This window comes from Meles meles, chromosome 12 (assembly GCF_922984935.1).
Source record: "Meles meles chromosome 12, mMelMel3.1 paternal haplotype, whole genome shotgun sequence".
Lineage (NCBI taxonomy): Eukaryota > Metazoa > Chordata > Mammalia > Carnivora > Mustelidae > Meles > Meles meles.
Window position 1 is genome coordinate 88720175 of NC_060077.1, and position 17301 is coordinate 88737475.

General features: G+C 36.8%; 1 protein-coding gene across 4 annotated transcripts in view; it reads right to left on the minus strand.

Moving 5' to 3' along the window:
* The window catches only part of RTTN (rotatin), a 159165-nt gene that overhangs the window by 122641 nt on the left and 19223 nt on the right, over window positions 1–17301 (minus strand). For 3 of the 4 annotated variants that reach the window (XR_006821086.1, XM_046025691.1, XM_046025693.1), the window contains exons 11-13: window positions 8659–8838; window positions 2928–3140; window positions 1255–1367 (exon numbers count right to left, since the gene is read on the minus strand). Coding sequence is in view for 3 of the 4 variants with exons in the window: in XM_046025691.1 (XP_045881647.1) it covers window positions 1255–1367; window positions 2928–3140; window positions 8659–8838 (506 nt within the window). In the remaining variant the exon portion in view is untranslated. The remainder of the gene's footprint in view (window positions 1–1254; window positions 1368–2927; window positions 3141–8658; window positions 8839–17301) is intronic. The other variant, XM_046025692.1, reaches the window with a different exon arrangement.

Genomic DNA, 17301 nt, shown 5'->3' on the forward strand with positions numbered 1-17301 from the left:
GGACCCTCATAGTTCAAATCTGTGTTTTTCAAGAGTAACTATATGTGGAAACAACCAAGTGTCCCTCGAAGGATGAACAAATACAAAAAAATGTAGTATATATATATATACAACGGCATATTACTCAGCCTTAAAAAAGAAAAGAAATCCTTTTAACAACACAGATGAAGCGTGGAGACATTATGCTAAATAACATAAATAAGCCAGGTACAGAAAGACAAATATATTGCATAATCTCATTTATATGTGTAATCTAAAAAAGTCAAACTCATAGAAACAGAGAGCAAAATGGTGGTGGCCAGGGTCTGAGGAACATAGGAAATGTGGAGATGTTGGTCAAAATAGACAAGGTTTTCATTTTTCAGAACGTACAAATCCTAGAAATCTAAAGTTCTCTATAATGACTACAGCTAATATTGTATTATATTCTTGATACTTGTTAAGAGAACAGATCATAAATGTTCTTACTGTATATAAACACATATACACACATACCCAAACATTAACTATGTGAGGTAATAAATAAATAAATTTTTAAAACCCATCCTTAATATTTATCATCAAGGAATTTACTCTTCAAAAGCAATGAAGACACTGAATTCTAAATAGGAATCTACTCCAATGTCTTCAAAATATTTTATTTATTTGAGAGAGAGGAGAGTAACAGAGAAAGAGAGGAAGACAGAGGATGAGCAGAGGGAGGGAGAAGGAGAAGGCAGAATCCCCTCCTGAGCAGGGAGCTGGATGTGAGCTCAATCCCAGAACCCCGGGATCATGACCTGAGCCCAAGGCAGACAGACACTTAAGGGACTGAGCCCCCCAGGCGCCCCCCAGTGTCTTCAAAACAAATTAACCAATGCATGATCCATTCTAAAAATCCACATAGAAAAAGGTAGAAAGTAATGAAACATTGAAAGACCCTCAATTTAAGTTATTAATTAAAGATATCTTCAAAGATAAATAAACAAATATGTTTGAATACTTAGTTTGGATGGACACCAAAACAAACGTATGAAAATCCAGGGATAGTTAATGTTGATTACAGGCACGGAATTTTTAAAAGTTTACCCTTGAATAATAGCTGACTGCCCTCATGCAGCTATACATCTAGATTTAGAGGTCAGACATACATAAAAACAATTTTAACTAAAAAAGAGTAACAAGATTTAAGGCCAATTCCGTTTTTCATTGCTTCTAAGTGCATACACACACAATACATCCTATAATAATATAATCATATCAAGAAAGAATTACATCTTCGAACACAGGCAGATGATGTCCTTTATTAGGGGGAAATGCTGATGACAGGGAAAGCTTCGCAAGGCTTGGTCTGCCAGCTCCACCAATTCTAAGAGATTCCTCTCTCCCTAAAAAAGAACAGAATGAAACAGTAAATGTCAAATTCATGTACAACAGAATTCTCAACAGCTAACTAAGCAACTTCAAGAAATTAGATCACTCATTAAGAAAGAAAACAGAGGAACATATGGGAAGGGATGGAGGAAGGATACAGGAAAATAAACCACAGAGCCTATTAACGAGAGAGAACCGCGGGCTGACGGAAGGAGGTGGCTGCAGGACAGGACAGGTGGGTGAAGGGTACGAAGGAGGGCACATTCTGTGATGAGCACTGGCTGCTGTATGTAAGCGATGAATCACTGGATTCTATTCCAAAAACCAGTACCGCACTGTATGTTAACTAAGTAAAATTTGAAGAGAAATTAGATTCAGAGAACTTGAGACTGTTCACATTTGCTTAAGTCCACCTTCCCAAGCAACAAACTAAAAATGTCAGCTTAGGTGGGAAAATGTGGGAAAAATTCCTCGCTAAATGCCCAAGAAAGTTTCCATTTTTCACCTTTAAGTAGGCGTAAGGTTACAATCGAGTGGCTATTTGTTTGTAGCCTATCCCCCTACTAACTGTAGACTCAAGGCAGGACTCATATATCTTGATGATCCATGTCCCCCTTCTACATCCTGACTGCTTCTGCAAACATTAAGGACAACCAGTACATGCATGATTAACTGACCATGCAGAATACCACAGAAATAATTCAATTTAAAGACAATTTGCACTTCTATCACGGAGGAAACAAGATGCCACTGGCAGTGAGATATGGCTACAGCAAAAGAAAAAAGTAAGGGTAAATGAAGGAAAATTAGAGGCTGAGATAGCTTCCCCTGCAGGGAACAAAACGAGGTCAGAATTTAGTTCCTATCGCTTCTCGACCTTTTGGCTAAGATCAAGTGCAGAATTTAGTTCCTAGTTTTTCAGGAACTTTCAAACAGTATTTCAAACAGTAAACACCTATTGTAGTCAGTGTCTATTTTAAGACTCACTAACCCCTTCATTGATAAAAATACTAAAAATCGTAATTAGTAGTCTCTCTAAAAGGGATACACAACAATATATAATTATTGCTATAACATTGCACCTAAATTCATCTTACCTTATAAACAATCTAGTTCATGGTTTTATTTAATAAAAAATCAGGCTCTCTGTGTGAGTATGTACTAAGGGTTTATAAAATATTAAAGGAAACATGTGTCTATAGATAAGAACTAAAATGGCCTTTATAATTGTGCTTATGTCAATTGTCACGGTGTTCATACACAGTAAATCACTTCAAAAAAGAACTATTAAATATTAAGACACTGAAAATAATTACTGTCTTTTTAAAAACAACTGGTCTCCTGAATATACACCATTCATCTCTCTGAAGTCTTCGTTTACCCGCTTCCTTAGCGCAGTAGACAGCACGTCAGTCCCACAAATTCTTTATTTACCTTCACACAAACCACATCTTTACTTTAACTTGACAAGTGACCATTCAATAATAATGTACCCCCCCACAATACAGTTATTATATGTCCATTGATTTGAAAGTAGCAAAGGAATATTTAGAAGATCTTAAGAAACTGTTTACCTCCTTCCCAACATCAGTCAGGAAGTTACAGGTACATTCAATTGAATAAACAGCCTCTGCAGTTCGTTTGTAAATACTGTAGTTTTCAGAATTCAGCTGTTCCAAATATGCCACAACAGCTTCATGAATATTCGGATATTCCAAAGAAATAGGCATGTCCAAAGAAACCAGAAATAATGCTGCTGACATAGGTTCCGGTAAAAGTTGGCTTGCCTTAATGAATAAAAAAAATTAAAAAGTTAAAAATTTTTTATGAAAAACATGGTAGACTATACGATCTTAATGTAGCTAGCTCAACTTTCTATTTTTATCATTCTCTATATCACAAAGTCTATGCTTCTCCAAAGAAAATTCTATTCCCTAACGCACTACTCACTTCCGTGTCTTGTTCACTATAATTTTTCTCTGCCCAGAATAACTCAAGTGCAATCTTCAACACATTCCCAAAGCCTGGGATACAGGATACTTACTTCTTCCCTAAACCAACAACCAGAACCACCAACAGCCAGAACTGGACCCTCCCCCTTGTTTATAACTCTGCTACTGAACTGAAAGCAGGAGGCTTTTTCAGTATTTCATGCTATGCACATAAATCCCCAGAATAACCAATAAATTCTTGAAGACAAGCACGTCCCTACCAAAGCTGAGCACATAACCCAGAGCTTATTAACTACATGTTGAAGTGAATAACACTAAATCAAGCATAACAGCAGATTGATTTGAACAGATATTAAATTTTTGTTTAGTTGGTATTTTAGAGGCAAAAAGGGAAACTCAATAATATTTAAATAGTTCTAGAATACCCAAAGAAAACTGACCCTTAATTAGTATAAAACCACAGGCCCAAATTTTATATTATACATTTTTTAACCTTAATCAACTGACTTAAAATTGAAAGAACTGTTTAGATTCTGGTTTTTTAATGATTAGAGCTTAGTGACAGGATTCTATGAATCAATTAAAAAACAAAAAGGATTAAAAATTCAATGTTTGGAGAAAATCATTTGGCAGAGCTCACTACTTTGGCTGAATGATGTCTTTATTAAAGTAGGTTTGGTCACCATTCATTTCATGGATAACCTGTTTTAAGGATAATTAGTTACTACCTGAAAATCCAAGACTAAGGACTGAATCAGCTAGATAATGCTTCTCAATGAAATAAAGTTGCCAAATAAATATCAGAAACTAAAGGAATCAAATTTTTAGGTTCTTAACCATGAAAAAAAAAAAAACAGCTATTAAGATAGCAGCTTTTAGAAAGGCTAGAGAAATTTCATGATTCTGTGAAGAACTCTCTTCGTGGGGGAAAAAAGAGAGGCAAACTGACTAACCTGATCACCTATTATTTGCTCACTCAGGAAAAAATTATTGGGCCCCTACTGTATTCCCCTACTGTATGCCAGATTCTGAGGGCACAGGACGAAGCAAACAGAGCCTCTGCCCTCAGGAAGTAAATACTCCAGTGAAGAAGGCAGAGTAAATCAATGTATTTCATAAAACATCAGGTGGGATCAACAGTGCTAAGAAGAGAAACAAGGGGCGGGAAAGATGGAGAGGAAGAGACACAATGGGGAGTAGAAGAGGGGAAGGGTTACTACTCGAGCAGTAGGGGAAGGCCTCCCTGATAAGGCAACACTGAAGTGAGGACCTGGAGAAGTGAGGAGTCGTGTGGATTATCTGGAGGAACAGCACTGGTGGAAGAGGGAACTCCAAGTACAAAGACCCAGAGACACCGTATATCTGGATGCAAGGAGGCCAGTGCAGGGGCCAACTGACCACATCAGGTAATTACGGCTTGGGCTCATCTTAAAACTTGTCTTTGGAAGAAGCCCTGGAAAATTTCAAGCAAGCATCAAGAACAGTCTGCAGGGAAAAGATGAAACAGTGCAAGGGAGGAAGGTGGGACATGAAAGATGAAGTTACTGCAACAGTCTAGGCAAGAAAGGTGCTTGAACTCTGGAAACAGCAGTGGGAATGGCGAGAGGTGTTCAGATTCCAGACAGATGTCAAGGAAGAAATGACAAATTCTGCAGAGGGACTAGATCTAGGTGTGTGTGAAAGACAGAAATCCAGGATGACTCTAAGCATTCTTGCTTAGTTGTGATCAACAAACAACTAGAAGAATGAAAGCGCTACGTACCCAGAGAGGGAAGACTGTAGAAAGAATAGAGCGGAAGTGAAGAACTGGGGTTGAGACATATTTTGCTGGAAACATCAACTGTCACACAAGTGAAAATGTCAAAAAGGATGGTGAATAAATGTGAGTTTGCAGTTCGGGTAACACCTGTGTACTAGAACCACAAATCCAGGAGAAGTCAGCAAATTGATGGTATTTAAGACCACGAATGGAATGATGTCTCCTGAGGACCTTGGTCAGTCCTGGGGTTCTACTCCTGATAAGGTTAGGAAGAGAAAGAGGAATTAGCCAAGGAGAGTTTGTGAGTTGGGCACTATGCTAAGATATCAAATCCTCAGGGATCTAATGCCAAAGGCACTGTTTTCTCATTTTAAAAGAGCTTTCTCCAACTCTCATCAGAAAAGTAAGAATAGCTGATGGGAGAATTAAGCACTGAGCAGACGTCTAGCACATCTCACTTAATAAATATTAACGTCCTTTCTTTCTTCTTTTCACCCCAACACTAAGGAATTCTGACATCTTCACTCTTCATCCCTACATCTGAAACTTCATCATCTCAGCAACTCAGAGCACCATGCCACAGACTCAAGTTTAGTGCTGCATGGGGCAATGGACTGATCAGTCAACAGACTAAAGACAGCTGCCCTACATATACAAGCATTAGTCACATGTCAGTCAGAACTAAAAGTGAAGACAAGTCAGTGCCAGTCCATCACCGCTCTCAGATACAATCAACAACATCATTTTGTGTGCCGAGGGGGGAAGGGGCAAAACACTGCTCTCTTTATACCTTCCCACTCAGATCAGGCACAGTATCATCTAAAGGGCTTGTCAGAACACAGACTTTCAAGTCCTAGTCCAGAACTAAAGGACGGGAATATGCAAGACCCTAGGTGACCCGTTTGCACATTACACTTTGAGAAGTGCTGCTCTGAAAGAGTCAAGCCTTGTGGTATAAACTCTTCCTATCCTCAGTCAGCTAGCTAGGAAACAGTCACAGAAGCTCCTAACATGCTCTGGATCCTGCTTCCAGCACAGGACCAGTACTTTTAGCTCTTAGTTTTTACCAATTTGATTTATCCAAGTAAATTATTTTTCATAGGATTACTAGTGTATCATTTTAACCTGTACATAGGTATTATCCAAAATCTTTTCAAACCAATAATTATCAATTTCAAAAAGGCCTTGAACATTTTGTCAAAGCTTTCAAAATCAGGAAATCTCTACACAGATTCATGTTATCATTTTCCAACTTCCAAATTACATATTTGGGAAGTGGCAATTCAAATATTTAAAAACCACTTTTCAGGCTGGAACTTTCAGAATCCAAACTGCACTTCAACTTTTGGTGGGCCAGCAACAGGCAGAGGGCAGCATAATCTTGTATTCATATAAACTAAAAGAAGACATTTGACAGCAATGGCAAAGCATTTTTGTTTAGCTCTCATTTTAAAGTTCTTAATCAATCAAAGCAATTACAATGATCTACAAACTAATACCCTAATTACCATCTCCTCCATGGCCTTATTTACCACTGTAATGAAGTGCCAGGTTATGTATTTAAGAAGCTATCAAAATTCACAGATACTTATTTGCCTTCAAAAACAAAAAAAAATAAATAAAAAATAACTTCAAAAAGTAAAAAAGGCATGAGGCTTTATATTATTCTGTCACGGAAGTAACTCAAATCATTGATTTATACTTGGAATTGATTCTTGCCCAGGAAGCACAAAAATGAAAAAAATCTATAATCAAAAGGAAATAAATAAAACTATATGATATAATTGGTAAGTTTTCTATCAATATTTCAACCTATAGATTGATCATTTGTAATACTTAACAACAAGTTAGTGTAGCACCACTAATTTTTCAGTTATGTATTATGTAAAGTGAGACTTCCATATTTTAAATGCAATTACAATCTTATATGACTGAAATTCTTCAATTAATAATATTTTTAACATTGGAAAATTTCCTCAAAGCAGAAAATGCCTTCAGATTAGTCACTTCTTCATAGTAACTAATGAATGAAAGTTAAAAATTAAAATTAACAAAAGTGATGCTCTTTTCCCTAAAGCAAAATACTAAATTTAATATTTAATGTTTGGAGTATGCCTGGATGGCACAGTTAAGAATCTGATTCTTGGTTTCAGCTCAGATTGTGCTCTCGGGGTGGTGAGATTGAGCCCTACGTCAGGCTCTTTTCTCTCCTCCTCCCTCTGCCCTTCCTGCTTGTGCATGCATTCTCTCTCTCCTTCAAATAAATATATAAATCTTCAATAAAAATTTGATGTTTTGTTCTTGCTTTCCCAGGTGATCTGATAATATAGTGCATTTAAAAGTGTTATGAAGGGCGCCTGGCTGGCTCAGTGGGTTAAAGCCTCTGCCTTCGGCTCAGGTCATGATCCCAGGTCCTGGGATCGAGCCCCATATCAGGCTCTCTGCTCAGCCAGGAGCCTGCCTCCTCTTCTTTCTCTGCCTGCCTCTCTGCCTACTTGTATTCTCTGTCTGTCAAATAAATAAACAAATAAATAATCTTTTAAAAAATAAATAAATAAATGTGTTATGAAAAAATGGAGTTTAGCCTTATGCTCTTCAGAATCTCACAAAACAAAAGGGCAAATGTCTATAACAAAGGACAATAAAAGGACAGGAAATAGTTCCTTAGTTGTAGTAATTTCTCCTATACCTTTATTAAAACATGCCACTCCTTTCTTTTTGCACTAAGTACATTACAAAACACTTGTGCATGAATCACTTGAGATATTTTACCACTAACATTAAAATTGAGAGATGATTTAAAAGAAAGGTGGACACCTACTAGAATCATCTTTAACGTACTTATAAAACGGAATCATATTTTGCAATAAAAACTTAATGAACTGCTATTAGCAACAACAGCGATAAACCTCAAAAAAGACCTTGAGCAAGTTCATACCTTAGAATTCCATTTAGGTAATGATGAAAAACAGACAAATTGACCTATACTGACAGAAGTCAGAAAGGAGGAGTTCAGCATGAAGGGAGGAAGGAGAGGTAATGGATGAGAAGGAACCTCTGAAATGCCAGTAATACTCTACTTTACGTTCTGGGGAAGTGGTCACTTTTTTGTACGAAACTGCATACTTTTCTAAACATGTTACACTATAATTTTAAGCTATCTAAAGAAAAAAATTTTTTAGAATTAGGGGCGCCTGGGTGGCTCAGTGGGTTAAAGCCTCTGCCTTCGGCTCAGGTCATGATCTCAGGGTCCTGGGATCGAGCCCCGCATCGGGCTTTCTGCTCGGCAGAGAGCCTGCTTCCTCCTTTCTCCCTCTCTGCCTGCCTCTCTGCCTACTTGTAATCTCTGTCTGTCTGTCAAAATAAATAAATAAATCTTTAAAAAAAAAAAAAAAAACTTTAAAAAAAAAATTTTTTTAGAATTAATGTTTTTTTCTATCAAATGATTTGTCAAAACTATTCAGAAATGTTAGTCTTTCTCAATGTAATCTTTGTACACCATGACACGATCAGAAGAAATACATGACAGAGCACTAAACAACATTAAGCAACTAAACACACAGTTCAGTTCACAAAAGCACAAAGCAACGTTACCTGCCTTACCTTTTCAACAGGGAGAAGCATCTGCAGCACCCGGACTGCGAACAGTGAAACGCTGACAAAGGCCATTCGGTGGTGCACCAGCACGACCTCTGGTTGGTCCAAGCTCACTCCGCTTTTGTGGTAGCACATGGTATCTCCCAGGGACCCCAACACCGTGAGCAGTTTTTCTTTCTGCAGACATTTAAACACAAAACAGGAAAAAAAAAAAATTCAGGGATCCAGTATGGAAAATTTCACAGAGAATAATTTAAAATATTATGACTAAAGAACAAAAACCAAAACAAAAATTTATTCCTCCCTATAAGAATAATCTATACCAGGATGCCAGCGTGGCTCAGTCAGTTAAGCAACTACCTTCGGCTCAGGTCATGATCACAGCGTCCTGGGATCGAGTCCAGCATAGGGCTCCTTGCTCAGCGGGGAGTCTGCTTCTCCCTCTGCCTGCCACTCCCCCTACTTGTACTTGCTCTCTTGCCCTCTCTCTCTGACAAATAAATAAATAAATAAAATCTTTAAAAAAAAAAAAAAGAATAACCCATACCTGCTGAAATAATTTAAAGCAGTACAAATGAAAACTAAGCACACCTAAAGTTTTTTCAAACAATATTTTTTTTATTTGTTTATTTTCAGCATAACAGTGTTCATTGTTTTTGCACCACACCCAGTGCTCCATGCAGTACGTGCCCTCCCTATTACCCACCACCTGGTTCCTCAAACAATATTTCTAAATAATAATGAATAAAAATAAACAAAATGCCAAAGCTAAATGAAACAAACTCCTAGTTTCTAGTGCTTAATTATTATAACTTCAAAAATCGGCATGCAGGGGGGCCTGGGTGGCTCAGTCATTAAGCGTCTGCCTTCGGCTCAGGTCATGATCCCAGGGTCCTGGGATCAAGCCCCATATTGGGCTCCCTGCTAGCAGGAGGCCTGCTTCTCCCCCTCCCACTCTCTCTGCTTGTGTTCCCTCTCTCACTGTGTCTCTCTCTGTCAAATGAATGAATAAAATCTTTTTAAAAAATCGACATGCAAAACTCTCATGAAGTACTTATTAGGCTTACTATATGGTTAACATAGTGGCAGATATAATGGGGGGAAATGCATTAGTAGAAGAGACATCCCTGAACTCAAACTGATCCTGAAATTACAAAAGAAATGAAACAGGGAAAGTCAGATCATTACAAAACAATTACAAATTGTTTTATATTTGTATAAAATATAATTTTATACAAATATAAAATTGTATGAACTCTCCATGTAAAAAGATTGTCTCAAGGCAAATGTTCTGCCATCATATATTTATAGGTAACTTAGTACTTAACTAGAAGTTATATCCTTTAAACTGAAAGGCATACAAAAAATACCAAGAGAAAACTAAAACATAGCTAACTTGCAAATCATAACAATACAGACCAAAATACATCTTACATATGCCGACATGCCCCCATAAACAAGCTGGTAAAAGGACAGCATCTGTAAGATAGTAGAACAAACGAGCACTGGAGATCTCACCTTTCCACTGAGAATACAGGAAAATAAAAATGTAATAACCTATAAACTAAGGATAAAAATGTATGCCAGAATTTTCTTATTCAAGGATAAATATATTAGAAGCAAAACTAAAAGGTATAAGGTCTCAAGAAAAAATATAAAAAGGATCAAAGCCACAATAAGATACAGCTTCACATCCATTAGAATGGCTATTATCAAAAATAATGGAAACCAGCAAGTGTTGGCAAAGATGCAGAGAAACTGGAACCTCTGTGCATTGCTTGTGAATATGTAAAATGGTCAAGTCACTATGGAAACAGTATGGCAACTCCTCAAAAAATTAAACAAAAAAATACTATATGATCCAGCAAATTCACTTTTGGGTAATATATCTATGAGAATTGAAAGCAGGGACTCGAATGTATACATGTACATCACTGTTCATAGGAACAGTATTCGCAATGGCCAAAAGGTGGAAATGTGTCTATCGACAGATGAACAGAAAAACGAAATGTGGTATGCCACATATATGTACGGTGAAATATTATTCAGCCTTAAAAAGGAATGAAATTCTTAAAAAAAAAAAAAAAGTACCAAAATTCTGACACATGACATAACATGGATGAGCCTTGAAAATATTATGCTAAGTAAAATAAGCCAGATACAGAAAGATCGATATTTTGTGATTCATTACAGTTACATGAGGTACCTACAACAGTCAAACTCATAAAGAAAAACATACAATCGTAGCTGCCAGGGGCTGGGAGAAAGAGTTACCGTCTGGGGTATAGATTTTCGGTTTGAGATAATGGAAAAGTTTTGGAGATAAACAGTGTGATTGTATAACAATGTGAATGTACTAATGACACTGAATTATAACCCAAAAAGGGTTAAAATGGTAAATTTTATGTTATATATATTCTAACACATACACAAAACACAAAGTGCATAGATGAAAAAACATTATTTACATGGATCATTTGATAGTGTTGATTTTTAAAACAAACACAAAATTAAAACTATGATACTTTCCAAATCATTGCAGAAGTAAAAAAGAAGAAAAAATATTCCACATATTAAAAAAATTTTAAGAGGACACAAAAGAAATAGCAAAAAATTTTGAGAGAAGACCACGCATAACTGTGCTATAATAAGTTTAAATTTTCCTCTAAGTCAAATATGATTTCATGTTAAAGTAAAAAACAAAATAATTGACACATAAAAGATACCTTCATCTTTGTGCATAAAAGGCTAAAAATTAAATATGTAGTGAAATATGAATAAAAAAATCTATGAAATAAGAATTAATAATTCAGAGAAAAAAATTAGATAAAGGGGGTCATGTTCTCTTAATGAAAAGCATAATTAAGAGAAGGACCCAATATGAGTTGAGTCTGTGGGATCTGAATAACATACAATATCAAGCAAAACCTGTTACTGAAACAAAGATGGTCTTACAGGATTTAATCCAGTCATTTTTAACTTAACTCATAAATAAGAAGATAAAAACTTTGAACATATCAAAGAATACAACTCCTCATATGTCCAAGAAACACTGACAAAAACCATTTACTTAACCAAAAAGAAAACTTCAAAATATATTTAAAGGTATCTTCCCTAATCCAAAGAAAGTAAAACTAAAAATTAATAAAATTTAAACCAGAAGCCATTATATTAATAACTAATCTGACAAAAATAAACTAAAAACAGAGAGCATCTTACATTTTTGACATGCAATACTTCCACACAGCACCTCTCCATTAAATTAATACTTTTATACACCTACAAGCAACTTATCTGCTATTCAACATTAACTTAATTTAAAATCTCAGTGTAGAGCTTTTTCTAAAAATCTATTTATTTGTGAAACTATTTCAAGTAACCTTAATAATTCCAATGCTACATTGAATGCTTCTCAAAACAGTATAAAAAGAGAGTACTATGAAGAATCAGGCTTGCAATTTTCACCATTTCCAACATTTCTTCTAAGCAAAAAAAAAAAAAAAGTTTGTTTTAATGTTTTAAGAAAAGAAAGGACTGAAAACAACAGAAACTGGTCCACAGTTTTAATTCATTGGGCTAGAAATGTTCAAAATGCTGTGCAGTAGTTGATGGAGAGGGTGAGGGAGGCCAGTTTTCAAAGGATATTTATGGCTTTTACAAAAGAAAGTACAGAATTAAACAGAGTAGCAAAATATTCACAATGTTCTCAATAAAACAGAATTTACAGTGTAAACACAATTTCTCCACTATGTGTACGTCACAAAATAGGTAGTAGATCCTGTGAAGGCTCTGAAATAGGTAACTGCATCGGGCTCTGCCCATCCCGCCAGCCCCACACTCCGTACTTCCTTCCCTCCTTCCTTTCCGGTGCAAACCTCCCCAGGCATTCTCCTGGGGAAGAGCAAGCCCATCCTGCCTTCAGAATGGAGGCCGAACTACTCAGCACCAGGAAGCACACCCTATCGCCCAGTGCCTCCACTTTTCCTAGCTTGAGTTCTACGCGGTATTGCTTGCATGGCCCCACCAGACCTCCCTGTCACCACCATTATCCTGTCATTCTCTTCCCCTCTGCCAGACAAAACCCTACCTTCACTGCTTAGCCAAATCATACTTATAATTTAAGACTCAGCTCAGCATTGATTTACAAATAGTGCCCCGCCCCCCGCCCCGAGATTCTAAGATGGGAGTGTTGTCAAGGCATCCCTGGCAATAAAACATGATTGAAAACCTAGACTCTAAAATGACCCTAAAAAAGAAAATTGAGCCTCCATTTCTTTTTTTTTTTTTTTTTTTTAAGATTTATTTATTTGACAGATAGAGATTACAAGTAGGCAAGTAGGCAGAAAGGCAGGCAGAGAGAGAGAGAGGAGGAAGCAGGCTCCCAGCCAAGCAGAGAGCCCGATGCGGGGCTCGATCCCAGGACCCTGGGATCATGACCTGAGCCGAAGAGCCTCCATTTCTTCACCTGTAACATGTGTTACCTGCCTTAGAGGGCCGTGATGATTCAGTGACTTCATAAACACGGAGTGCTTAAACAGGGACTACAACAGAGTAAGCGCTATCCTTAAACGGCCCCTCTGTTATTCCTGTCTGCTTACCTTGGTTTTACTGGTGCCACAGCAGAAGTATCTATCTTCCACAAGAGTGAAAAGAGCAGCCTCTTATTCATCCTGCACCCCCAGTGCCTCGCGTATAATGGGCGATCAAGAAATGTTTGGTGAACTAAAGTAACCGTCTCTGAACCGATGGCAGCAGCAGGGAGGCCTATGCTAATTAGAGATTCCACTCACCCAATTCTAAATTCACAGTCGGCTTCACTTACCCTTACTGAGCCCTCACTGGGTACAAAGCCCTTCTCTCTAGATGCGTTCACAATGCTCTCAGCCCCACTTGAACTCCAACCAGCAATTCTTCAACATGCCTGAATAGCTAAGTTACCCACTCACAGCAGGTCAGCTGGGAATGTGGAAGCAACGAGTCATAAAGGAGGAGCAAAGACTGTTTTTCATGACACTGCATGACAGGAGCGAGAGAGGAGAAGGGCAAAGCTCGAACCAATGGCAGACAGCCCCCAGGGGTCTGGGGTTATCTGGCATGAGGTAAAGATCCTCACTTCTTGAACCTAACTTACCAAGTGAATGAAGTAAAAACAGACTTGATTTCAACGGGAAGCAAAGAAGAGATGTCATACTTTAGGTCAACCTAACTTTTATAAGTGCTTAGCAAATTTATCTTAACAAAACAGTTCATTAAAATTTTTTTTCTTTTATTTACTTCACAGGAAATAAAAACATTCAATGCAGGAGATTGGGGGGGGGGTTGCTTTTGACTGTGCTTACACAAACTGAGCCATGGAGCTCCAGACATGGCTGTTACTAACACTATTGGGAAAAGTCTAGAGATTTGATTACATATCCTCAGGTGTCTACTTTCTGAATTGGTAGTAACACACTATTTTGTTCCTTTAATGACTCAACAAAAATACTGCTTCCATCTTCCTTTTTAAACTCGATAAAAGTAGGGACATTAAGAATTCTATTGTTTGCTTCTATTAATATATACCCAAAGGCATGAGATTTTTTCCTTAGGAGGCATTCATTCTTTTAAACAAGCAAAAGTAAATCAAATATAATTTTAAGCAGTACTGTTTTATTTAACATTTCTATCATACCAATTGGCACTTCTACAACAGATTTAACCTTTAAAGTAAAAATAATTCATTGAATCATAAAAGATCAGCAGCCAAAAGTTAAAAGTGAATGACTAACTTTTACAGATAAATGTTCTGGCCAAGAAAATTCAAGTTAATTTAAGAAGCAACCGATAAAACATTCTTCACACTTCTAAGAAAAAAAATCACTTGTTGAAAACCTTCAATATGTGAAAATCTTCAAAAAGTACTACCAAATAGTGTGATAACCTTAAGGACTAAAAAAAAACTAAGATTAAGAACTATTATTCCTATTTTATGGGTAAAGAAATTGAAGGACTTGAAACAATATATTATACCTATTGTAAAATATATGTTTCTCTTTTCAAGAGAGGTGTGTGTGTGTGTGTATGTGTGTCTTAAGGTTTGGGTTTTCCACACACAGGTATTGGTATTAAGTAAACATCAGTATTTTCTTGTTTTTTAGGTTCTAACCTCTATTTACAAGGATCAGGCAGTCCTAACACAGTTTAATACAACAAAGACAGACCTAGGTCAAAATAATAAAGAGGAAAAAAAACGGCAACTCAGGGAATTAATATCTGCTTCTCTGACAAGGCAATCATTAAAAAAAAAGAAAGACATAAGTTACCAATTTACATTAATAGAAGAGATAGAATGTCAGTTCTTCAAAGAAATCACTTGATAATTTTAAGACAGAAGGTGTAAAATGACAAATGATTTATGACATATTGAAATGTAAAAAAGAATATGATTTCCACTTACACAGAGACGTACTACTAGTTTACACATTTAAGAAAATATTAAGAAAATAATAGGTTGTAACCTAACATTCCTGAGTTCCCTGTACACATGTTGATCACTCATGTGAAATATTACTTATCAAAATATTTTTCAAAAAAATACATAAATAAAACCGTACTCTCCAAAACTATCTTCTCTACTGAAATACAAATAGCAAAGAACATGGCATCAAGTAATAAAATGAACTCCTGATACACACATCAACATGGCAGTATCTCAAAGTAATCCTACCGAAAGAGAGCAGACAAAAAAGCATATGAATTCTACAAAGAAAATTCTAGAAAATGTAAACTAATCTATATCATGTATATCCTTATGTCAATGTATCAAGAAACTTTTTAAAACACCTGCCACTTATATCAATTATACTTCAATGAAGTTGTTAAACACCCACACAAATATATATTCACACACATACATATGAATAAACAATGAATAATGTGCAAAATCTATATGAGAAAAATATTCTTGAAAGAGAAAAAAGCAGACTTCAAGATATGGAAAGATAGAGCATGCTTTTCCCAAGGTGTGAAGAAAATCTATCTATGATTCAAAATCTAGAACGGATTAAAAAAAAAAAAAACTGACAAAGCCAGCTATATAAAAATTAACAAGAGAAGGGGTTCCTGTGACTCAGTTGGTTAAGCGTCCAACTCTTGATTTTGGCTCAGGTCATGATCTCAGGGCTGTGGGATGGAGTCCTCGCTCAGTGGGGAGTCTGCTGAAGATTCTCTCTCTGCGTCTCCCTCTACCCCTCCGATCTGTGCTCACACTCGCTCTCTCAAATAAATAAATCTTTTAAAAAAATCAAACAAATGAATAAACAAATGAAGGAATCAAACAAATGAATTTGTTTGAATAAATCAAACAAATGAATGAATGAATAAAAGATGCTGCACTCTCCAAAGCATCATTAGGAAAGTCAAGAAAGAAGGGAGGAAGGAAGGGAGGGAAGGAGGATGGGAGGAGAGGAAAGGAAAGAAGGCAGGCAGGCAGACCTGAGCAAATAAAATTGCAACTTGTCTTGGAAAGTCAATGTCCTTTTAATATATAAAAGCTCACAGAAATTAGTTAAAAGAACAAAAGACCAATGACCCGAGAGATAAATGGATGAAAAACGGATAAATGCCCGGACTATTTACAGAAAAAGAAAAGAAAATGACCCTTAAAGTTACAAAAAGATGCTCAGCTCTATTCATAGAGAAGAGCAAATTAATACTACACTGACATACCATATCTCACTTACCAGAATGGCGAAAATCTGAGGTTTGACTATAAACCCTACTGCTGAGTGTGTAGGAGAAAACACCTTCTAATAAAACTGCTGGTCAGTGAATGAAATGGTTATACAGGAGAATGCAACAATATCTAAGGTTTAAAATACACATACTGTTTCAATGTAAGTATAGTTGACACACAGTGTTACATTTAGATTGAGGTATACAACACAGTGATTCCACAACTGCATACTCTGTGCTATGCTCACCAGTATAGCAACCTGTCACCATAGAATGCTATTAAAGTATCACTCATCATATTCCCTATGGTGTACCACTGTACCTTCCATCCCCACGAATTAGACATTCCCTAACTAGAAGCCTGTACCTCTCACTCCCCTTCATCCATTTTGCTGGTCCCCACAACCACCCTTCCTCTGACAACTGTCTTGATGTGCAACAATCCTAACTTAAAGAAATCTACCCTAGAGACATACTTGTACATGAACGAAATGACATATGCATGTTATTCACATCACACAATTTGTATTAGCCATTGTGTCCAACAATAGGAGATTGGCGAATAAACACACTGAGACACTTGGAGCCTATAAAACAGAACAATGAACACCTCCACGTATGAACATGAAAAAATCTCTGTACCTATTATTCCATGCACACGGGATATATTTTAAGGTATAAAAACAAGGTGTAAGGGCGCCTGGGTGGCTCAGCGGGTTAAAGCCTCTGCATTCGGCTCAGGTCATGATCCCAGGGTCCTGGGATCGAGCCCCGCATCGGGCTCTCTGCTTGGCTGGGAGCCTGCTTCCTCCTCTCTCTCTCTCTCTGCCTGCCTCTCTGCCTACTTGTAATCTCTATCTGTCAAAAAAAATAAATCTTTAAAAAAAAAAACAAAACAAGGTGTAAAACCACATGTGACATACTACC